General features: G+C 32.1%; 1 protein-coding gene across 1 annotated transcript; it reads left to right on the forward strand.

The window, feature by feature from the left end:
• The first annotated feature begins 6,523 nt into the window (after positions 1–6,523).
• On the forward strand, positions 6,524–10,500 carry LOC133882590 (glyoxylase I 4-like). The gene is made up of 3 exons (XM_062321794.1): positions 6,524–6,747; positions 9,265–9,596; positions 10,285–10,500. The coding sequence occupies exons 1-2, from the start codon at positions 6,545–6,547 to the stop codon at positions 9,533–9,535; spliced, it is 474 nt and encodes a 157-aa protein (XP_062177778.1). The 5' UTR covers positions 6,524–6,544; the 3' UTR covers positions 9,536–9,596; positions 10,285–10,500.
• The last annotated feature ends 12,193 nt before the right edge of the window (positions 10,501–22,693 follow it).

Raw genomic sequence — 22,693 nt, forward strand, 5'->3', positions numbered from 1 at the left:
AGCTCCACTGAATCACATCTTTCCATTCAACACGCATGTTCAAATTCATATGACAACTCATCATCTCCCTCCCAATTTGTTTGCAAAGTCCATAGTAAAAGAACAAATGATCTCTGCTCTCCATACAACTTTTATAGAATAAATAATGCTACATATCACCCTTATGTCTCCCTTTTTTTCCTCAAAATTGATGTGGCTCTTAAAATCACCATTTGAATTTATGATAGACCACTATTGAATTTTGATTCAATGGTAATTTTAAGAGTCACATCAATTTTTAGGGATATAAGGGTAATATGTAGCATTACTTCTTCAGAATATGCATAAGCTATCCCAAGTAAAACTTTACTTACACATCTTTTCTCATGTTCTTAAAACATTCTTAACTACCAACCAGAGAATAAATGAGTGGCCAGGAATTCTTCAACAATTTTTTGCACATCGAAGTATATGGCTGAACTAACTCAAAATTTATTTGGGCAATTAGATTTCATATAGGCTTTTTCACAATTTATTGTCAAAATTACTATTATGCTTCGTTTGTTTGAACATAAAATATTTTTTGTATTTTTCGGTGTTTAATGCAACCTAAAATGATGGTCAACGAAAATCATTTTCAATTTGACCGTAAAAACCTCTTTAATTTTTGGAAAATGATTTACGGTTTTCAAATAAATCGTTTTTCAGATTTAAGCTATTCATTCTTGCACGCACATTTGTGAGAATCCGCCACCTCCGGGCATTAGAGTTTGTTGGTAGCCCGAATCTACTGCTGAAAGTCCCTAAAATTTGGTATCCAATTGCCAGAATTGGTTGGAATCTGGCAAAACTAGACGGAATCTTGTTCACCGGAATTCGGCGACAGCGGCCGGACGTCATCGGATTCTGTTTTTCGCTATTGGTGATTTTTTCGTACGAGCTAAACGCTGGAAAATATTTTCAAGGAAATCATTTTTTCTGAAAAATAATTTTACTAAAGATATTTTACGACAAAAAACTTTTTATGTCGAAATAAACAGAGCATTAATTTGGGTTGAATTGTTAAAGTATTTTTAAAATTAATATGTATATATATTTATTTTGTGTCTTGGGAATGATTTAAAATGAAGATGTTAAAAAGCATTAAATGAAGATAGTCTCACATGGAAAAAAGAGAAACTGAAGTTGACATTTATAAGGCTCAACACACTTTAAGCATTTAAAGTAATGCTTGGGTGTATACTCTAACGTGTATACTCTAGTACGGTGCAGTGGGCTGTAGGGCGCTAGTGGCGCTTTGATGGCGCACTTGGCACTTAGCACGAAGCATCGGAACTCGGAGCGATCTAATCATGACCTTTCAATTTTGGATGGTCATGATCAATCGATCTAGTAGTTTAAGTAAATCCAGTGGTTTGATTTACTGGACAATCAAATAAATAAGCTGTAAGGTCAAATCACATTTGATCTAATGGTTGAGATTAATTAATAACGATCTAATGGTTATTATTAATCAATCATAGACAGTTATTTGATCTGATGGTCAGATTTAAGTGTCTGTTAAAACAACAGTTTACGACTGTTACTTAAGCAGTTATGAACGGTTGGATTAACAGTTATTTCAATATTATACAGAAGTAACTGCTGTCCAGTTATCAGTAATATACAGAAATAATTGCTGTATAGTGTTTTAATAAAAGAAATAACAAAATTTCTTTTATTTTTAATGTTTTTTCTGATAGCTTCTGTATTTAAAAATTAAAAAAGTCTATGTCTGTCTCTTGCTATAATAGAAAAATCTGAAAGTGTTCGGGTTTAATTTTCGTTAGCGCAAAACGCAATTAAACAAACAGAGGATTCTGGGCTCCATTGTATCCTGGAGAAATATTTGATGTAACCTTTTTGCATATATTTCTGGTGGGGGTAAATAATTTCTTAAGGAAAGTGATGTTGTAACGCGCCTTAGGAGCATTTCATTTTTCTGTTTTCGTTTATCTTTTCTAACAATAAATTGATAAATAATAATTAAAAAAAAAAAAAAAAATCTTGAAGAAAGTGACTTTTCTCCAACCGCTTAAATAACATTTAATATGAGGTCTTTTGAAGCTGACATTTGGGTCCCTTAAGGCCCATCACGATCCATGCCAATTTATGGAGGGCAACCTAAAACCTACCACTATGGGTCTTTTCACTGACCCGGTTGGCCCCGTGGCTTATGGGTGTTTGGCAACAAAATTTTAGAAACAAAATATAATTTTGATTCTACTTTTTTTATTTTTTTAAATAAATTATATTTTATTCAATTTTTTCAAAAATAAATTATATTTTATTCGACTTTTTCTAAACAAATCATATTTTATTCAATTTTTTTTTAAAAAAAAAAAAATCAAACCTCGAAATTCATAAACAGAATAAATATTCAATTCTAATTTAAAAAATTTATCATTCAAATACACCATTATCTCACGCTTGGCTTTGGCATAGAGGTTCGATTCGAGTCATTTAAATCACTTACAAAAAAAAAAAAAAAAAAAAAAAAATTATGGCTTGTTTGATGTGCAATTTTTTTTAAAATTGTAAATACTGAAAAATTTATTTATTTGAAATTATGTTTAGATGATTTAAAAATTTAAATCAAAATTAAAAAAATAATTGAATAAAATCTGAGTATTTAATTATTTAAAAAATAATATTTGAAAATTTTTCAAATACTCAATCATGCCATTAATATCTTTAATTATATGAAGATGGTAGAGCCGGCAATTTTTTAATGAAAGTCTCATCGGTGTATGAAAGTCTCGCGAGGATTCAAAGCCGACCACTAAAAAAAAAATATTAAAAAAAAAAAAAAGGAATGGTCCGTTCTAGCTTCATTGGACTTGTGATAGCTAGCGTGTCATATCATAAAATATTAAATATATGATAGATGGTTATCGTGGTCTGAACTTGTGTGTACTTATCAAAGCTACAGTGTCGTTTGTCCTACAATATGGTACCACGTGCTACCCACGTGGGACACGTATGGAGACGATAAATGCAAAGCTAATATTGATTTGCCACACCGAGACACGTACCTCTCGACACAATAACTTTTTGCAACCACTTTGCATGAAAAAACTGGTATTCTCATAATCTCATTATTCTCATATGTGTGATTCACGACTCACGAGCCTGTAATAAATCATTCTTTGTATTAAATTAGGATTCCTTCAAATTCTTACTTTAATAGGTGGGTTTGAAATTACAATTTCGTAGATAAAAAATATAATTTTAAATTTAATTGTAGAAAATAAATTATTTAAAATATTTATTTTAAAAAAAATTACGATTTAAGAACACAGAAAACTACTTTTTTAAATCACAGTCAAGGGAATGTTTTTTTAAAAATGCAGAGTTTTAAAGACTAACATTTTTCAAGTCGCACATTTTCAAATCGTAAACTCAAACAAACCCTAAAAATTCAACGTACAAACTACCTCTTGGGCTAGTCCCAAGCGAAATTCGCAACTCAACTTGGTTGATGTTGCGAGCTAGGGATGTAAGGTTTGGGCTTGACTGGGGCGGAAGTGTGTATGCCCTTGGAGGGACTAATACTCTCCCGAAATTTTAAAACTTAAAATTTCCTCCAAAGTTTTAAAATTTCCTCTAAAATTTATGATTATTTATGAAATGTCCTCCAAAAACAAAATTTTTAACAATAGCCTTTTATGTTTTAAAATTTTCTCCTTCCATCCTTAATTGTCTGGTTCCACCCTTGCTGGCAGGAATTGGTACACAAAGTGGCTATGCCATTGAGGGGTTTCCGATCATTAAAAAAACAAAAGAGAAAGCTCATAATACAAAATTTGAAGAAATATGCTTAGTATGTATGTAGAATACTTGAAGAATTTATAGGCAATGTTAAAAAAATGTCACAAGTGTGAGTGGTTGATATAATATAATTTAGCGATTGAGCCCAAACCCACATACTTTTAAGTTTTGGGGTTGAATGATGTTCTGACATGCTATAGTATGGTCTCTTACTAAAAGACTCCAGTTTCAATTACCTTTAATTTTTATCTTAATGATTTTTTAGCAGTTTAACTTATCACATTGGATAATCCAACTTGAGACATACGCCATTGACAAGCATTCTAGTGAAAAATTTGCAACATTCAAATTAATTGAACAACTTGCTAAGAAAATGGTGGCGATGAATGAAAATCTTGTGTATTATTGATACCATTTTCATTGATTATACCGGCCGCCATTTATCTACCCCATGTATTATTTCTTCTCTTGCCCACCATTGGAAAAAAGAATACCCTCTTTATTAACTATTTTTCAAATCAACTATTAAGGTTTCGTTTGATTTGTGGAATGAGTATTTTGTTAAAGTGTTCCACATCGACAAGATTAACTTGACCTGTGCACTTTATAAGCTATGGACATCTCTCATCTCTCAATGCGTCTTTTAAGAGTGAGTTAGGCTCATGAACTTTTAAATGGTATCAGAGTGGATCTCTTGCGATGATGGGCATTTCTCTCCCGTATGTTGAACACGTGTTTGGCCAAAATTGCCACACGTGAGAGGACGTGTTAAAGTGTTCTACATCAACAAGATTAACTTAACCTGGACACTTTATAAGTTAGGGACACCCCTTCTCTTTCAATGCATCTTTTGAGATTGAGTTAGGCCCATGAACTTTTACATATTCCATTAGGAAAATGAATAGTCATTCTCAGGAATAAAAGAAAGTGGAATGGAATGATTATTCCTAATATTTAGTTTGGTAATAACTCATGCACATTAATTGGAATCCAATCAACATTACTAAAAAAAACCCCAAATTATATATATATATATATATATATATATATATATATATATATATATATATATATATATATATATAAGCTTATATAGAACCGGGGGTGGCCTATTCCTTTAGGAATAGCTGTGCCTCTTATTTTTTAAAAGAATAGGTATTCCTCTTATTCTATAGAATAGACCCATACCAAATAAAGTAATGTTTATTCCATAGGAAAAGTAGGAATAGTCATTCCATTCCAGAGACTTATTCTGTGAACCAAACGATGCTTAAATTTGTATAATTTTTAAATCAATCATTAAATTTTTATTGAGCAAGAGGAAAGGGATTCGAAACCTCCTAGTTTCAAATAGGTTGTATTGAGAGTCTTTATATTTAAAATCTAGTAAAAGTTTAATACATGATTGCGGTTTCCATAAAACTTGAACTTGTGCCTCAAATAATGAAAAGATGATCATTCACCATTAGGCTAACTACCCAACTTATTTTTTATTGCAACAGATAAAAATATTAATAAGTTAGCTTTTGAATATAGGTTTTTCTTTGGCTATCTTTTTGTTTCTAATTCTTGTTGTTCTGACCTAATGTTTTTATAACTATTTTAGTATTTATTTTTTATTATTCTTCTTTATCACATTATGTTTTCAACTCCGTCAAATATATAATTTTTTACTCACATATGACATATTTTCTACTATTACTTTATGTTAGATCGCTTTATAACTTATGACGTAATATTTTTATACATTTATGACTCATAACTTAGTATGAATTTAAATTTAGGACATTTCTGTTTGTTTGTTTGTTTGTTTTTGTTTTTTTTTTTTTTTTTTACATGTCCACACCAGAGGGGGAAGGGAATTCGAACTAGTGATCTCCACTTTATGATGCGTGAACCCAACCGATTGAGCTACCTCTTAGAGACCCAAACATTTATGACTCATTTCTGTTTTTGTTTACATAAACATGCATGCACAAGTATGGAGAGATTATATGCATCTATATATTTATTTATTCATGTAAGTTTGGACCCCATACAAAAAATTATGATTCTGCCCCGTGTGTGAGATTATATATATATATATATCCCTCGCATGGCATATCTAACAAATTATTACTTGAATTTTTTCAAGTAATCGTTCTTATCTTTGAATAAAGAAAGTAATATATATACAAGAGAAGGTAATATCAAATATGCGTATGTAAATAAACAAATAAATAAAAAATTAATTAATGTAGTAAGCCTAAATTATAAATTGTTCATTTTATATTAAAATGAATGCAGAAGTCTTTGTATGCCCAAAAAAAATAATAATAATAATAATAATAATTAGTCCCTAAAACCAAATTCCATTAAAACATTAAACTATTTTTTTTAAAAAAAAAAAATAGTATTTTCTTTGTTTCTGCTTTTTAGAAGTATTCCTATTCATTTCTTGATGCATGCTTCTAAAAATGTTATCTAGAAATGAATTGTTTCTTCTTCATCTCCTTTTCTAAATGAACTCTACAAATACTCTAATAATAATTTTAGAAAATAAGAAGATGATACAATGCATGACATGAGGATGACATGATGAGGAGGATGTCATCATGATATGTCCCTCTCACACTTACGCATTGTACGTACGTTAGGTACGTACTTACAGCATAGTATTCTGCTTTATATAAAGCTCATGATAGTGTGAGTTTAAGGTAATACAGATATATTAGTGTTAGAGAGTTCAGAGAGATCGAGAGAGAGAGAGAGAGAGATGGGAGGGATGGATGAAGAGGTGGAGATAAAGAGGTTGTCTTCTTTGGGTTCAGCTCCGTCTTCAACAACACTGCCTCTACTGTCTTTGAATCATGTCTCATTTGTCTGCAAGTCCGTGAGAAAGTCTGTGAGGTTCTATGAAGACGTCTTGGGATTTGTACTCATCAAACGCCCTTCTTCCTTCGACTTTGAAGGAGCTTGGTATATATGCTCAGTACTCTTTCCATATTCTCACCTGCTTTTCCTTCTGTTAATTTCCATTTTCTCTCTTTTCTTCTTTCATTTTCTGGGTTTAATTCATTGCTTTCTCAAAAACTTTTGGGGGTGTTTATGCGTGCAACCCTTTGGCCATATCGACTTGTTCGCTAACTTTTGATGGATCAGTATCTTCTATAATTATTTGTCCAAATTTAAAAGAATTCAGGTTGATGATTTTGAAAGATTATTTATGAGACTCAACTGACCTAATAAGTGATTGGACAATTCAATTTTTATAGAGAAACCCTATAGCATCTACTGTGGTCCTTCTTAAATATTTCTGTACGTGCTGAAATGTTACCCTATTTTTTTTATAAAAAAAGGAAAGAGACATTAAGCTGTATTTTTTTTTTAATTAAAAACAAGATGTCATGTCAGTACAGAAAGACTACAATAGATGCTTTAGGATTTCTCATTTTTATTTGGTCAGGTGGGTTTCATAAGTGGTCTCTTTCACAATTACCTGTTTAAATTCTCTTAAATTTGGACAAGTAATTGTACATGTAGAGAATCCTGACAACTTATGGAACCCACCTAACCGGATAAATGGTTGGACAACTCAATTTTTAAGTGGGTTCTATAAGTGATTTCTCACAATCACCTATCTAAATTCTCTCAAATTCGGACAAATAATTATAAAAGATCTTAATCAATCCCTTTTGATGGTCCTACTTAATTGGCTCAAGACCTCTAACACATTTTAGGTTTTAAGGTCATGAATAATAATTTATTGGCTATCTACTTATTTCAAAAGCGTAAACCAACAAAAGATGATGGTTAATTTAATTATTTAATTTATATTTTAAAGTTTTCATGTCATAAATGATAAATCAACCGAAAAAAGTTGGAAGAACATTTGCTCTGACTTATATCAAAAGTTGAAGTAGATAAAAAATTATTAAATTTGCTGTTTTTTAAATTCTCATATTATATAACATGATTATGCGAGCATGTGCTTGAGTACTTCTACATCTTTAAAAAATAGGAAAAGAAAAAGTGCTTCTACCTCTTTATATTATATAATTTAAATTCCCACCCATTACTTTTCTCATAATTACTACAATGCATATATAACTATTTGTGCTTCACTTTTTGACACATCCACCTCACATGCCATCAAATCAGTGCGTGCACATGCTGATTTATTTGTCTAAATTCTTTAGACTATCAATAATTTAACATAGAAGTAGAGTTGAGAGCAAAAGAATCTTGAATGGCCCGTTTGAAAACCACTTTCCCCTCCCCTTCCCTTCCCTTCCCTTCCCTTCACTTCTCCCAAAAAACATCAACTTCAAAACATTCTTAACTTTTTCCACTTTTTATATCACATCAACACTTTCTTATTACTTTTTAAATAAAAAACTCACTTCAATACAAATTTTTTTTCACTTTTTCATATAAATTATATCAACTTTATATCACATCAATTTTAATTTTCAATCATTCAAAAAAAAACCCAAGGGGAGGAGAGGGCAAGGGGGTTTTCAAACGGGGCATATGTCAATACGAAAAGTGTCAGTACGAAATCTCTTTACTAAACCCCTTCCCCCTCCCCTCCCCTCATTTTTTTCTGCATATGTCAGTACGAAAAGTGTCAGTCAGAAGAAAAATTCAACTATATTTTATTCCTATTTTACCCCTAATTTTCAATAGGAAAAACAAAACAAAAAGAGAATAGAGTAAAAAGTTGGGGGTAAAATGGGAATAGATCGAAATGTTGGCTTCCTCAAGAAGCCAACATTTCGTTCTATTCCCATTTTACCCTTACCTTTTAGTTTATTTCTATTTCTTTGGGGTTTTTATATTCCAAGACAAGGGGTAAAATAGGAATAAAAAACAAATGTTGAACTTTTTCAGATTGACCTACTTTTTATACTGACACACGCAGAAAAAAAATGAGGTGAGGGGATGGGGAAGGGGTTTAAAACAATCTTTGCCCGTCGCTTCTTATTTAAATTAAATATTTTAAATATTGAGTATCAATTGTCAAGGAAATGTTTTAGCTCATATGAAGAAAGTGTTAGGATATTAATTAATGAGTTACTTTTCAGTGTTTTCACAGAATAGGATCCTCTCCATTTCAAATGAAATGGATAGTGGATGCTATCAATTTTTTTGTTAGGATTTAAAGTTGATAAATCTAATAGTGTACATGATTTCATATTATTTAAATTTTTAAAAGACATGCAAACATTGTTTTCATATACACCATTAGATACATAAACTTTAAATCTTAACCTTTAATTTGAAATGGATAATATCAATTTTATTAAATAAAATTGAGATGATCTTATTCCACTTTTCACACCCATTTCACATTTGCTGATGTATCATGTTTTAAGTGACTTTCCATGTCACCCATTTAAAAAAATAAAAAAAATAAATCAACTACTTTGTATGGCTTAAATTTGCTTTCTTTTTAGCCATGTGAACCCCAGAACTAAAAGGGTTCTTGTTTAGGTTGTTCAAGTATGGTATTGGCATACATTTGCTTGAGTCAGACAATGTCCCAACAAAGAAGGGGGCAATAAATCCAAAAGACAACCACATTTCATTCCAATGCTCAGACATGAAGCTCCTTATGCAGAAGCTGGAGGAGATGAATATAGAGTACGTTACAGCAGTGGTGGAAGAAGGTGGAATCACAGTTGATCAGCTCTTCTTCCATGACCCTGATGGATACATGATTGAAATATGCAATTGTCAAAATCTCCCTGTTCTTCCACTTTAATCATGCCCTCTCAAGCTACCTAAAACTACTTCTAAGAGCCGCATGTCCTTTCCATTTTATGGTAGGTTTGATCTGCCGTTTACCATTTATTTGCTTGTTTACATGTTTTTGCTAAGAATGTGTGTGTGTTATTTCATTTTAATTAGTAGAACATCATATGACAATGAGATTGGCTTACCTCCGGTGAAAAAATCATTGGAGATCGATCCCCCTGAGGAAAAATATATAATAGACGTTGGAGATGGCCTCGGTTGAAAAAATATCTGGAGTTCTCCCTCAATCATCCCATTTCTTCCGTTTATTTGTTCATTGGAGGTAGTAAGCCAAACTCTACGACGTTAATTACCAAGTAAAACTTATTTGTCCTTAAAGTTTACGCTGATATGAAATTATTAATTTAATCGTTTAGTTAATATTTTAACACTCTCTCTTAATAAGGGATGCCTAACACGTGAGATACAAGGTTTGAACACATGAACTTTGCTTTGATACCTTGTTAAATCACCACTTACTCCAAAAATTTAAACTTATAGGTAGCGATGAATTTAATTATTAAATTAATATTTTCATACTCTCTCTTACGTGTAGGTTTAACATGTGAGAAAGTGTTAGAATGTTAATTAAATGATTAAATTAATAATTTTCTATCTTTTTAAGCGTATCATTAGAAGCAGTGAATTTAATAATTTAATTAATATTCTAACATTTGATAGAGTTACATGCAAATTAATGTATAAATGTAAATGCAGGTAAGGGAAGTAGAAAGGTGCAATGCTCTAAACGTGCGAGATGAGGCATTGATGATGGAGAACTTAGTGGTGGAGATGATGAACATTTCTTTTTTAAAAGATTGCTTAGGAGTGATTGATGCAATTTTCCCAAAAGTTTTTTCACGAAATTGTTGTTTGTATACGTTGTGTAAAGAAAGGGTTAAAGCTATAGGACGCCAAAGAGACAGTTCATTGAACCAATTTATTATATAACTTCAAAAACGTGAGTGTTACAAGCGTTTTCAGAAAGGATATATGCAGTGAACCAAGGGACACGGACCCGACATCATATTTTTCTCTGAGGACCGTAGATTGCCTCTGTTTCCTCTGCTGATTTTGTGTGTCTCATTGTGTTGTTAATGTTGTTATTTTTTGGGCTCGTATGCAAATCAACGCATAGTAGATGCTTCAAGTATGATAGTATCATGTAAGCATTGAGCCCATATTTCGGAATTACTTTCCTTGTTCATCATTAGGGGACATTATGATTGGGAGTCAGTATTCTTGGTTGAGTTTAAGGCCAACAACAAAAGTTTCCCGGTTACATCATACACATGAATCGGCAAACGATGGTATAAACAAAGACCAAGTTAAGTGTTACCTCTACAGAAAGTTTTAGCCTCAGGAATGGATTAATATCGATTTTCGAACCAACAAATACACTACATTAATCTTGTACCCGATGCATTTTGTTGAAACAATTTTTTCGAGGGCCTTTCCTTACGATGATGGCTTCTTGCAAAATAAAAAAAAATAATCACCGAAATTCTGTCAGTTTTCGGAAAACAGAAACACTCCGATACTTAAATCAGTATATTATTTGACATAAATTGTTGTTTGTATACGTTGGATGAAATAGCCTTATCACGTGAATGTTGTATCTACAGGGTTCCAAGTGATCTTTACAAATTGAACGAAAAAGCTTACACCCTTTAGATTATATCAATAGGGCCTTTTTACCACAGTGTTAAAAGATTGGAAACTATGGGCAGGAATAAAGAGAGATATTTCAAAATATTTGTGGAAAAGGTTTAGCTAAATGTGGAGAATTTAGTAAGCACTATAAGGGATAGGGAAGCAGAAGTTCGTCATTGTTATTCACTTACTAGCAGACTTAGCAATGATGATTATGTGAAAATGATCCTGCTGGATGCGAGCTTCATTATTATATTTTTTCTCGAATTATGCGTTGAAGAATGGAGTCGTTACGACAACCTTACTACATTTTCCCTACGTTTGATGGTTACTGTATTGAGTGACATATGGTGGCTTGAAAATCAACTTCCTTTCTTTGTTATTGAGGAATTATACAACCTTGCATTTGCATCTCGCTCAAACTACCATTCCTTCACTCAGCTTACCTGTGTATTATTTTTTAAGTTTGAATTTCTCATTCTCAAACGACCGACCCACCACTTAAGCCAGCACTGGGCCACTGATAAGCGCCGAATGTTGCATATTCGAGCTCCTTAACTTGCATCTGTTATTTCCTTAGCATTGTTATTTGTTTAATTTTGTGTTGTTTTATTGTTTTCAGGTTTTAAATAAACATACAATTAATTCCATTGATTTTGGTCTTAAAGTACACTTTGAGAAGACCTAGAAGATGTGGTTAATTTAATCAAATCAAGGAAAAGATTAAATTGGAATTTCTCCAATAATAGTCAAAATCGAATTGGATTCAAATTTGGATTTTGCATAAGTCTTAGTATTTTGATCATAACTTTCTGCTCAAATATCGGATTGCAATGAAATTGGTGGCGTTGGAAAGATAATAAAACATTCAACAAATATGTCTGAAATAGATTTTTTCTAATTCGGATGTTTACTATGCCAAAATCGGCCCACAATAAATAACTGCAAATCTGGACAAATCCTATTCCGATTTGTACTATGATTGCTTCAGAATTTGACTAGAAGACTCAAGTACAATTTTATTTTTTTTTTATTAATTTTTTTTTTTGGAATTCCAGTGGCTTCTAGGGCTTGTTTGCTCCCTATAAATAGACCCTTAAGCTTCAAGAGAAGATGTGCTTAGCTTTAAACAGAAAATTCTTCTTGGAGGCTTAACAAGTTGTAGAGGAGAAGAACATGCATGGTAGGAGGCCATCCCAACACCATCATGAGCGGTTAAAAACCTTTATAGGGTATAGATGTAGCCCTATCCAAATACAATTGTTTGATTGTATTTTAATTTAGATAATTTTAGTTTATGCATGTTGGTTATATAATTATGAGAATTGCTACAATTTGATATTGTTCTTCATCTTTTAATGCAATTGTTCGAGTTCATAATCAATATTAGTAGAATTCTTCTCTTGTCTTCGAAAGCTTTTTACATTTATTGAACTCAAATCATTCTTGGTTTATGTGATTATGAGAATGATGATTATACAACATGTTTAATTGACATATGATCAAAAAGATTAGATAGGTCATGCCTAGGAAAGACGAATCGTATTACACCATAGTTTAATGTAATTTAGGTAGACGATTCGTACCAACTGAAAATGGGTTATACTATTCTATTGAATGTATGTATCCTATTAAAGACGTAACTAATCCATGCTTAGGGAAGATGGGTCATACCGCATCTTAATGGTTAGGTGGACGATTCGTGCCAATCAAAGATGGATTATACTTATGCTTTAATAAGGTAATTTCTTGTTTATTTATAACATACATAGAATGAATTTCTCTTATTAAATGTGATTAACCATTGATGTGTGAATAGCGGTGAAGTCAATATTATACTCTTTCTCTCTCTTATATTACAATCCTCTTTTATGTTTATTTTATGCACTTTAGTTAATCACTAATTCAACAATCTTTTCTTTAGTTATTTTTAATCTTCATAAACTTGATAACAATACCCTTACAGTCCTTGAGGTTCGACACCCTCAATCTACTTATATCTTACAAGGATTCATGCTATTGCGAATGGTAATTTTATTATTAATATTTTTGTACACAAAATGGCCACATCAACCACCGCCGAACTACTGCAGAGCCACCTCCGGACCGCCATTGTGTAATTCTTAGACCACCACTGAGTCATCCTTAGACCACCGCTTAGCCACCCTCAAATCACCACCGAGCCACCTCCAACTACCACTGAGCCACCCCTTTATCAAGTCACCCTTTTATCGATCTCATTTAAAAAGAAAAAAATAAAATAAAATCAATAGTAGATTGACAATGTCACGTTAACATAGTAAAATGGTGGTAGAATGTGAGTAAATAGGTTAAGGGTAGTTGGACACCCCATAATTATTTTTATTTTAATATGATGTGACAAAAAAAAATGCTAACGGAGCTTAATGGATATCACTTTATTGGACCGAAGACACATGTAAGGATTCATTTGAAATCCGTAAGAAAAAAAAAAAAACAGCTATATTCAATTTTTAAAGACTCATTAAGTGAGAGTGGATGATGCGTTTACTCGTAAATTTATTTTATATTAACCCTTTAAAAATTGGGACAGAGACAAAAATTTTAAAACTCTGCCAACCGTTTCAAAGGTATTTGGATCCTCTCTACTTCATTTGAGGATTCAGTTGGTATTAATTTAGGAGAAATTTGTTCATAAAATGTAAATGAACAAATTTTTCCCTAAATTTACACCAAATAGATCCCCTCCTGTTCAAATAATCCTCGTTCGTTTCAAACGAGGTAGGACGCTTAACAAACCTTTATTACTGTCGTGGAGACCAAAAAATTGACATTTGAGATGGCTTGTAGTTTTCACTAGACAAACCTTAAACGGAAGCCAGCTGTTTGCTCTGCAGTCAAAACATTTTGCATTGCTCAAGTCATATTTTATTAAATTTGGTGGTCTTTTAATAATCTGCAAAATGAAGTGGTCTTGACTTGAGCAATGCAAAATGTTTTAAGTGGTTAACATTTTAATTTTTTTTTAGTGATGATGGCATGAAAAGTTACTCTAAAATCTTCCCCACTTAGAATATTGCTAAGCATTTTTTTTTTTGGTAAGATATTGCTAACCATCTTCACCTTCGATATATATGAGTAATGCTAATGATCATTTTTTGTTCTTTTTTTGTCTTTTCAAAGTTGATTTGACTTTTAAAATTACTAATAGATCAAAATCTAATAGTAATTCATCTTAAACCCAAAAATAATTTTAAAAGCCAATTAGGTTGATAACAATAATCCTTCCCAGAGCTGTGTTGGAAACTAAGAATATTGCTTAGCATCTTAACCTTCCATGTATATATATTTCTTTGGAAAACAAATAAAGGTAGTTTGAATTTGACTTTGCACAGAGGACAAAATGAATTAATGAAATTTCCAATTTCAAAATCTTGATTTTTTACATGGAGCAGTTAGTCGATCAGTTTTACAAGAACCAAGTACAAGTTTATCAACCGAATAAGAATTTGTTTGAGATTACGTTGTGAAATAGAATTTTAAAGTCAAATAGATTTTAAGAGCATCCCTAGTGAACTCTCTATTCTTTAACTAAAATCTGGCTAAAAAAATTCACCTTTTTTAATTTAACTAACAACTTTACAAAAGCACCATACAATAAACTCTCTAAATCTCACTCTATTTTATTAAGTTTTATTCTAACTTTATTCTTTTTTTATTCTCAGAATCACCCCGTAATCCTAGAAAGAGTTAGACAATGAGAGAGAGAGAGAGTGAGAAAATGAATATAAAAATAAATGAGATAACGAGGAAGATTGTTTTTCCAAATATGGAGTATAAATCTAACAAGTATTATACCAGAGAATGAAAAGAGAACTTGGTAAAATTATGATTTTTGTGAATTTTAGCTAAAACTTGGCTAAACGTTACTTTTGGAGAGCTCCAAAGCAAAAAAAAAAAAGAAAAAAAAAAAGAAGGAAGAAGATCATTTCCTAGCTTACAAAATGATATACAGGCATTTCCCCAAATTTTTGATAGGAAAAATAAAATAAAATAAACGAACAAAAAATATAATTTCCTTTTCTTTTCCCCTTTAATCCAAAAGAAGGAATAAAATAATATAAAAAACAAAAAGTGGATTGAAAGTGAATTTTTTAATATAAAGGGGGGGAGGGAGCGGGTCAATGGCCTCCCCCCAATCATTACCCATAAGGTAGCTCTTATATACCAGGGATTCTTAGGGAATTGATTGTTGGGGGACGAAAAACCGTCCCCCAACCGGCATTTATAATTAATAAATGTTTTTTTTTATTAAAAGGGGGGGCAAGGAGACGTTAACCTGTCCCCTGCCAATCAGCCCTCAGATTCTTATCAAGAAGATAAATGCATGCGCATACCCAATATTCATTTGCTCACGCACACTTAATTAACTTTTGCAACCACTTTGCCTAAAATTGGTAGACATATAATTAGGATTCCTTTAAATTCTTACCATGTTAAGAATTCAACATTAGCTATCATATTTATTCATATTTTGAAAGCCAAAAACTGTTCTGATCAAATTTAAATAATTTAATTTGAAAATAGTATTAAAGGGTAACAAAATAATGTGGAGCTGATTTATTTGTACTCATATCATTTTTCTTTATTAATTGTTTTGATCATATCCACATTACTTTAATACACATTTTTTAGTAAAAAATTTGATACACATAACATCTTTCAAGTAATTAATATAATATAGTTGGGATCAACCTTCTCCCTTTCTCTTCTTTTTTATATACGCCCACCTCTCCACGGTAGAGGCTACAACAAGAGGGGAATGACCATATTGTAATGAGTAATACAACTCCTATAACAGTTTTACAATTTATTAATTCACCTACTCCCAAAAAGTGGTATGACATGAGTTTCCAACGTTTTGAACTAAGAAGTAATTAGTTTTTTTTTTTTATAGGCTAAAGGCATACTACCTTTTGTAAGTGACTTTATAAAAAGGTCGCACACTGTTTTTACCGCTTTTGTCTTTAGTTGGGGGGCTTTTTGAATAGAATGTCAATTGCCTTATTTCTTGCAGTGTCACGTCTTCCATTAAGAATAATTCAATGTGCTCGATCCACTCATATATATATATATATAGGAAAAATAGGATGGTTGTAAAAAAAATTATTTCAATCCCAACCAAACCAACCATTTGAAATCCATCATTTCTTCAACCTAAAAAGGGTACGTACTTACCCCCTCTTTCAATGCTTTAGTCCACTCGTTGCCTTGCCAACCAATGCAAACAGGACTTATGAATTTCATCTCGTACAATATGATAAAATTTTAGTGGTTTTCCATTAAATTATGAATAAATGCAATACTAATAAAACTGGCATCTGTCTGGATCCTCTCCGGTTCAACTGAACTGAAGGGCATCCAGTTGGTTATATTTAGAGAATAAAGTTGTACGCCCACAAAAATGTAAAAATACAATTTTACTCTTAAAATAAGACTAATTGGATACTCTTCAGTTCAGTAAACAAGCCTGCATGAATTGTCAAAAAAAAAAAAAAAAAAAGAGGCCTGCATGTGGTTCACGAGCCTAGTAATAAATCATTCTTAAAATAAAATAAAATAAAATTAGGAGTATTGACAATTCTTAGGATATTAAGAATTTAACATTTATCCCCTCAATAATAGTTCTCATATTTATTCATGTTTTGAAAGCCAAAAGCTGATACGAAAAAATTTAAATTATTTAATTCAAAAATAATAATTGAAATTTGAAGAAATATGGAATATGTTCATGAGTATATATATGCAAGTGTAAAAAAGATTATGTTGCACGCACATTAAAGAAAATGTCACGTACAGTATAAGCAGTTAATATAATATATATGGTTGGAACCAAATTCATATGCTTAATTAAGCTTTTGAGTGGCAGAGTGATGTTTTAACATGCTATATTATATTCTTATTGAAAAGACTCTCCAAATTATTAATCTTTCTAGCTATATAACAAAACCAATTATATTGGAGACAAGCGTGGCTCGACAACCATCATGGCCTCCCAAAATCCTTGAAAAAAAGAAGAAAAAAGGGCCCTCATGGCTGCCCCCCAAATTACTATACATGGTCTCTCCAAACTAATTTGATGTTAAAATTGTGCTACTCTAATTGTTTCTATTAGTATTGTAATAATTGTAATGCGCTCATTCATTTTAATTAATGAATTTCATCTTGAAATATTTTTGGTAGAATAACCTATAACCTATATATAATTATGAAATAAAAATACAGAGTATTTTGGAGTTTTTCATATATGTTCGTACAGTAGGGTTTTGTTATAAATATGTTATGCTGTAACTCTAAATCATTATTGAATATAGTCGCACTCTTGTGAACGTAGGCATACGTACTGCTGAATCACGTAAATCTGTGTTTTAATTTTCTCTTGCTTTCTCTTTTTTCGAATCCATATTATTTATCATTGTTGTACACGATAACAACTTTTTTTATTTTACTGTCATAACCTAATTTTATGTCATAGTTTGGAGGCATAGGCCAGGTAATTTGTGCTTGATAAACCAAAGCAAAAATTCATACTTCATAATAAGTTGCACCACAAGCTTGAATTTCCCCAAATCTTTGATAGGAAAAAAATAAATAAATAAATAAACCAACAAAAAATATGATTTCCTTTCATTTCTTTCTGTCTTCTATAAAAGAAAGGAAAGATAATTTTCTCTAAAATCTTACCATGATCTCGGACTATTATTGAATTTTGTGACGACAGTACTCCGTTTGGGAATTACCGTTAAGTACTAGTGCAAACGTGGTGATCATAGAGTTAAAAGGCTAAAAGGTATTTTTATCCCAAACTGGCAAACTTGTGTTTCTTTATAAGCCAACCCACCCGCTATTGTTTGAGAGCCACACGACAGATGATCTACATTTCATTTGCAGGAGCTCAATTACGTCTTTGTATTAATCGTCAACGTGCGGCGTACGTATAGAATATGTAGTGCTTGTTCATGACTCCTCCTTTGTCCATAATTAAACTGTTCAAGCAGCGTGCATGGCTCCTTTTTACTTGTACGACCTTTCTCTTGCTATGCATAAGAATTTGTATTTCTTTGCTTTTTTTTCCACTAGCATCAGTTGGCATTTCAGCTATCACATCAAATCCTAATTAATTTAGTTCTAAGTATTTTGTGAATATCAAGGATTTAAGATATACTTACAACTTAGAGAAGAAATGGGTACACACCAGATTTTGAAAACTATCTTCTAATATATGTTTTTAATGCTTGTGACCCTTGTCTTTGTCTTTAATTAGGAAATTTAAGAAATGGAACAATCAGCAGGAGAAATTCAAGCAGCAGCAAATGATTTGATAATAAATATGAATGAAAATTCTGAAAGTCAAATGGAACATCAAGACATAGTGTTAAATGGCATCACAAAAATGCTAAAAAGCTCAGAGCCTCCCTTCTTATCACCTGAATTTTGTATCTATAAGGTTCCAACCGAACTTTGCAAAGTGAACGAAATAGCTTACACTCGATCCTCAGGTTATATCAATAGGGCCTTTTCACCATGGCGATGAGAGATTGGAAACCATGGAAAAGCCTAAAGTGACATATTTCAATAGATTTGTTAAAAAGGCTGCGCTAAAGGTGGAAAATTTACTATGCATTATAAGGAATAGGGAAGCAAATGTTAGTCATTGTTGTTCACATACTAGCAAACTTAAAAGTGATGATTATGTGAAAATGATCATGCTGGCTGCGAGCTTTATTATTGTGTATTTCCTCGAAGAATGCTTCATTGAAATATAGAAGTGTTCCAACAACATTACAGCATTTTTCCAACGGTTGCCGTTTCCTGTATCGAGTGACATATGGTTGCTTGAAAATCAACTTCCTTTCTTTATTATTAAGGAAATATACAACCTTGCATTTCCATATCACTCAAACTACCATTCCTTCATTCAGCTTACTTGTGAATTATTTGAAAAATCGGTAAGACACTGTTTTTCACTTCAAAATGAACATCATATGCCTATTTATCCCAATTTTAAAATAATGCACTTTGCCGATTTGTTAAAAACCTTTTCTCTGCCTCAATCAAAAAGGCTAGAAAAAAAAGAAAGCCTGTCAAGGAAGTTATACATCATTTGTACACTGAGTCAATTGAATGATGCAGAAGTGAAGTTTAAGGTGGGCTCAAGTGAAGGCTTATTTGACTTAAAATTCACAAGTAGAGTGCTAGAAACAGTGGCGGACCCAGCCTCCCAAATATGGGAGGGCCAAATAGAAAGAAAAAAAATTGGGGGAGGGGGAGGGGGGCAAAACTAAAAAATTAAACAAAATTAAGGATAAAATTTTATTTTATTTTATTTTTTTTAGAATTTTATTTTTTTTTGGGAAAAATTTTGGGGGTTGGGGGGGGCTATGGCCCCCCCTGGCCCCCATATAGGTCCGCCATTGGCTAGAAATACCATGCTTAACATTATACGAGAATACTGAGTCTCTTTTTCAAAACCTTGTGGCCTTGGAGCAATGTCACTATCGGTATGACCATTATGTTACTGATTATATTCGCGTATTGGATTTCCTTATGGACACTGACAAAGATGTGGATTTACTTGTGCAAAAAGGGATCCAGGTTAATACTTTAGGCGACAGCAATGCAGTGACAATTTGGGTCAACAGGCTCGGCCAAAAAGTTTATTGTTTAAAAATGAACTCCAAGTATTATCATCTTTGTGAACAATTGAAAACATTCTATAAGGTTCTTTCCCATAGTTGAAAGGCTACCTTGAGACGTGATTATTTTAGTACTCCTTAGAGAATTGCTTCCACCATAGCTGCTATTACCTTGTTGGTACTCACTTTCATACAAGCTACATGCTTTATCATCACGTTGTTATGGCATAAATGAAGTTTGTGTAATTCTAATGGTATTGGATTGTATTGTGATAACATGTGGATCAAATTGTAGTCTACCACTTAGAAATTTCAATTTTTAAGTACTAAATTTTTTGCTTTTGCACTCAATTATAATCTTGCACTTTTTTTTTTCTTCTTTTTTTTTTTTAAAAAAAAATTAATATTGTAATACTATATGCTCTATTTGCAATATTCTTTATACTCTTTGAATCATATTTTTAAATTATATACTTTGAGATATTTCCAATCAATTATTCTACCAATTGCTATTTTGTTCATAATTCTTTTAGATTGGTCCTATTTCTTATTCTCTCTCATATTATTAGCACATCTAGTGTGTGTGTGTATATATATATATATCTGTTTCAACTAAAGGAAAGATAATAACCTTCAACGGCTCTGTAATAATGGTTAGGGCTTGCAATAGATTTATAAACGCGCAAGAAAAGAAGTTTTGGAGACAGAAAGTTAGGTAGTAATTAATAAAGGAGTATGCACACAACCAAAAAAAAAAAACGGACAGTTTCAATTGGAACCAAAAATCAAATGAAAATAAAAATGCACTTATGCAATCATAGTAGTAATGATCATGAAAAATGAATAAATGCACAAATAGAGGCTTCCGGGAAGGTTAACAACTTATGAGAATAGGCTTTCGGAAAGCTAAGAGTGCTATAAAGCCATAGCGAATAGAGTAGCCGCTTTCCCCACATTCTCCATTGAATGAACTCTCACCGAGACGAGTGAGTGAAACCCAAAAGAATAAAAAAAAAAAATCAATAAGTCTTTGAGATTTACAAAGAGACCGAGAGTACCTCCATCAAGAATAGTCAAAATAACTACTGAAAAAGTACAGGTTTCTATTTTAGCTACTTATTTCTTTATACACACTAACAGATTGTCTATTCGATCTACTCTTTATTTTCTTTAAAATTTATTTTGTGTGAGAAAGAGTGTCAAAGAAAGAGGGGTAGAGAGTGAAAGAAGGAGAGAGAGAGAGAGACTACAAAAAAAAGAAAGGCATTTATAGACGGTTTTTTTCTAGACAGTTTCTAAAACCGTCTAGAAAACAAAATTTGCAGACGGTTTTGAAAAAACTATCTGTAAAAAATTTATTATGGACGATTTGATTAAGCCGTCCATAAAATTTCAGACGGATTTATAAAAACCGTTCATCAATTTATAGATGGTTTTTTTTCTAAATCGTCTGTAAATATTATTTTCAGACGGTTTTGTTAAAACCGTCTGAAATTTTATGGACGGTTTTTACCAAACCGTCTTGAAATTTTTTTACCATGTCATGTCATCAATCTGCTTGATGCCCCCTTATTTCACCACATCCCTCTGATTTCTTTCTCAACTAAAATCACAACCGTCCGATTAAAACCTTCACGCACACTAGTTGTATTAATTACATCGATCTCCTAAAACAATTTTTTAAAACCTTCACGCACACTGTATTCTTAAAACCATCAATCTCTCTCTCTCTCTCTCTCTCTCTCTCTCTCTCTCTCTCTAGCTCTCTCTCTCTCTCTCGTTCTTCTTCTTCCTCCGGCCCAATCCCAAAATTTCTCTCGTCTCTCTCTGTCTCGCTATCTTACTAATCTTTCTTCTTTTGTTGTTTGTGTTTTTTTTTTTTCGCAGAAGACGATGACTCACCCCACCGCCGCATGACTCAGTCACCGGTGACGGAGATCTAGGTGTCAAGGTCTCATCGGGGGGCTAGTTTTGATGTCGTGGTGACGGAGATCAAGGCTTCGAACTCCGATCCGCTCTAGGCTAGATTTTTGGAAGATCGGGTTCGATCTTCCACTTTTTCCCCCCTTTTGAACTCTCTTGGAACTCTGTGTTGGCCGGATTTTAATTTTGGGTTGGATTTCATAGGGGGAGGAAGGGGAAGATTTCGCCGGCCCTTAAAGAAGTTTCCGGCGAGGGAGAAAAAAAAAAAAGCGCAATAATGCCGGAAAGGAGAAAAATTCTGGACATATTTAGACATTTTGGACGATAATTAAGAAATATTAACATATATATATATATATAAATCGAGACAGAAGAAAAAAAAATTAAGTCTGGACGGTTTGGACCAAACCATCTCGAATTCCGGACAGTTTTGCCCAAACCGTCCAGAAATTCATTTAACAACTTTATATGCTGGACGGTTTAAAACCGTTCAGAAAAAACCATCTGAAATTGGTTCCACACGGTTTTTTTTTGCATTTCTAAACGGTTTTAAACTGTCTAGAATTTGGTTTTTTTTTTTTTGGTAGTGAGAGAGAGAGAGAGAGAGAGAGAGAGAGAGAGAGAGAGAGAGAACTCTTTGTAGTGTAAATAGTAAATAGGCACCGTGCCTATTTACTATTCACACTAAGAAAAAAAATTCTATTATGCCTATAGGAAATGAAGAATGACTCATCATAGTTAAATTTAACTATTATGAGCTATTTGCCTATTCTGATGAATACAATTAAAAATCAAAATACTTAACAAGTGCGTCTTTGTTTTTATAGTCAAAATGAGTTTTTGAGAAAAAAACTTTATTTTCAAGTTTTTCCCAA

This window comes from Alnus glutinosa, chromosome 11, assembly GCF_958979055.1.
Source record: "Alnus glutinosa chromosome 11, dhAlnGlut1.1, whole genome shotgun sequence".
Lineage (NCBI taxonomy): Eukaryota > Viridiplantae > Streptophyta > Magnoliopsida > Fagales > Betulaceae > Alnus > Alnus glutinosa.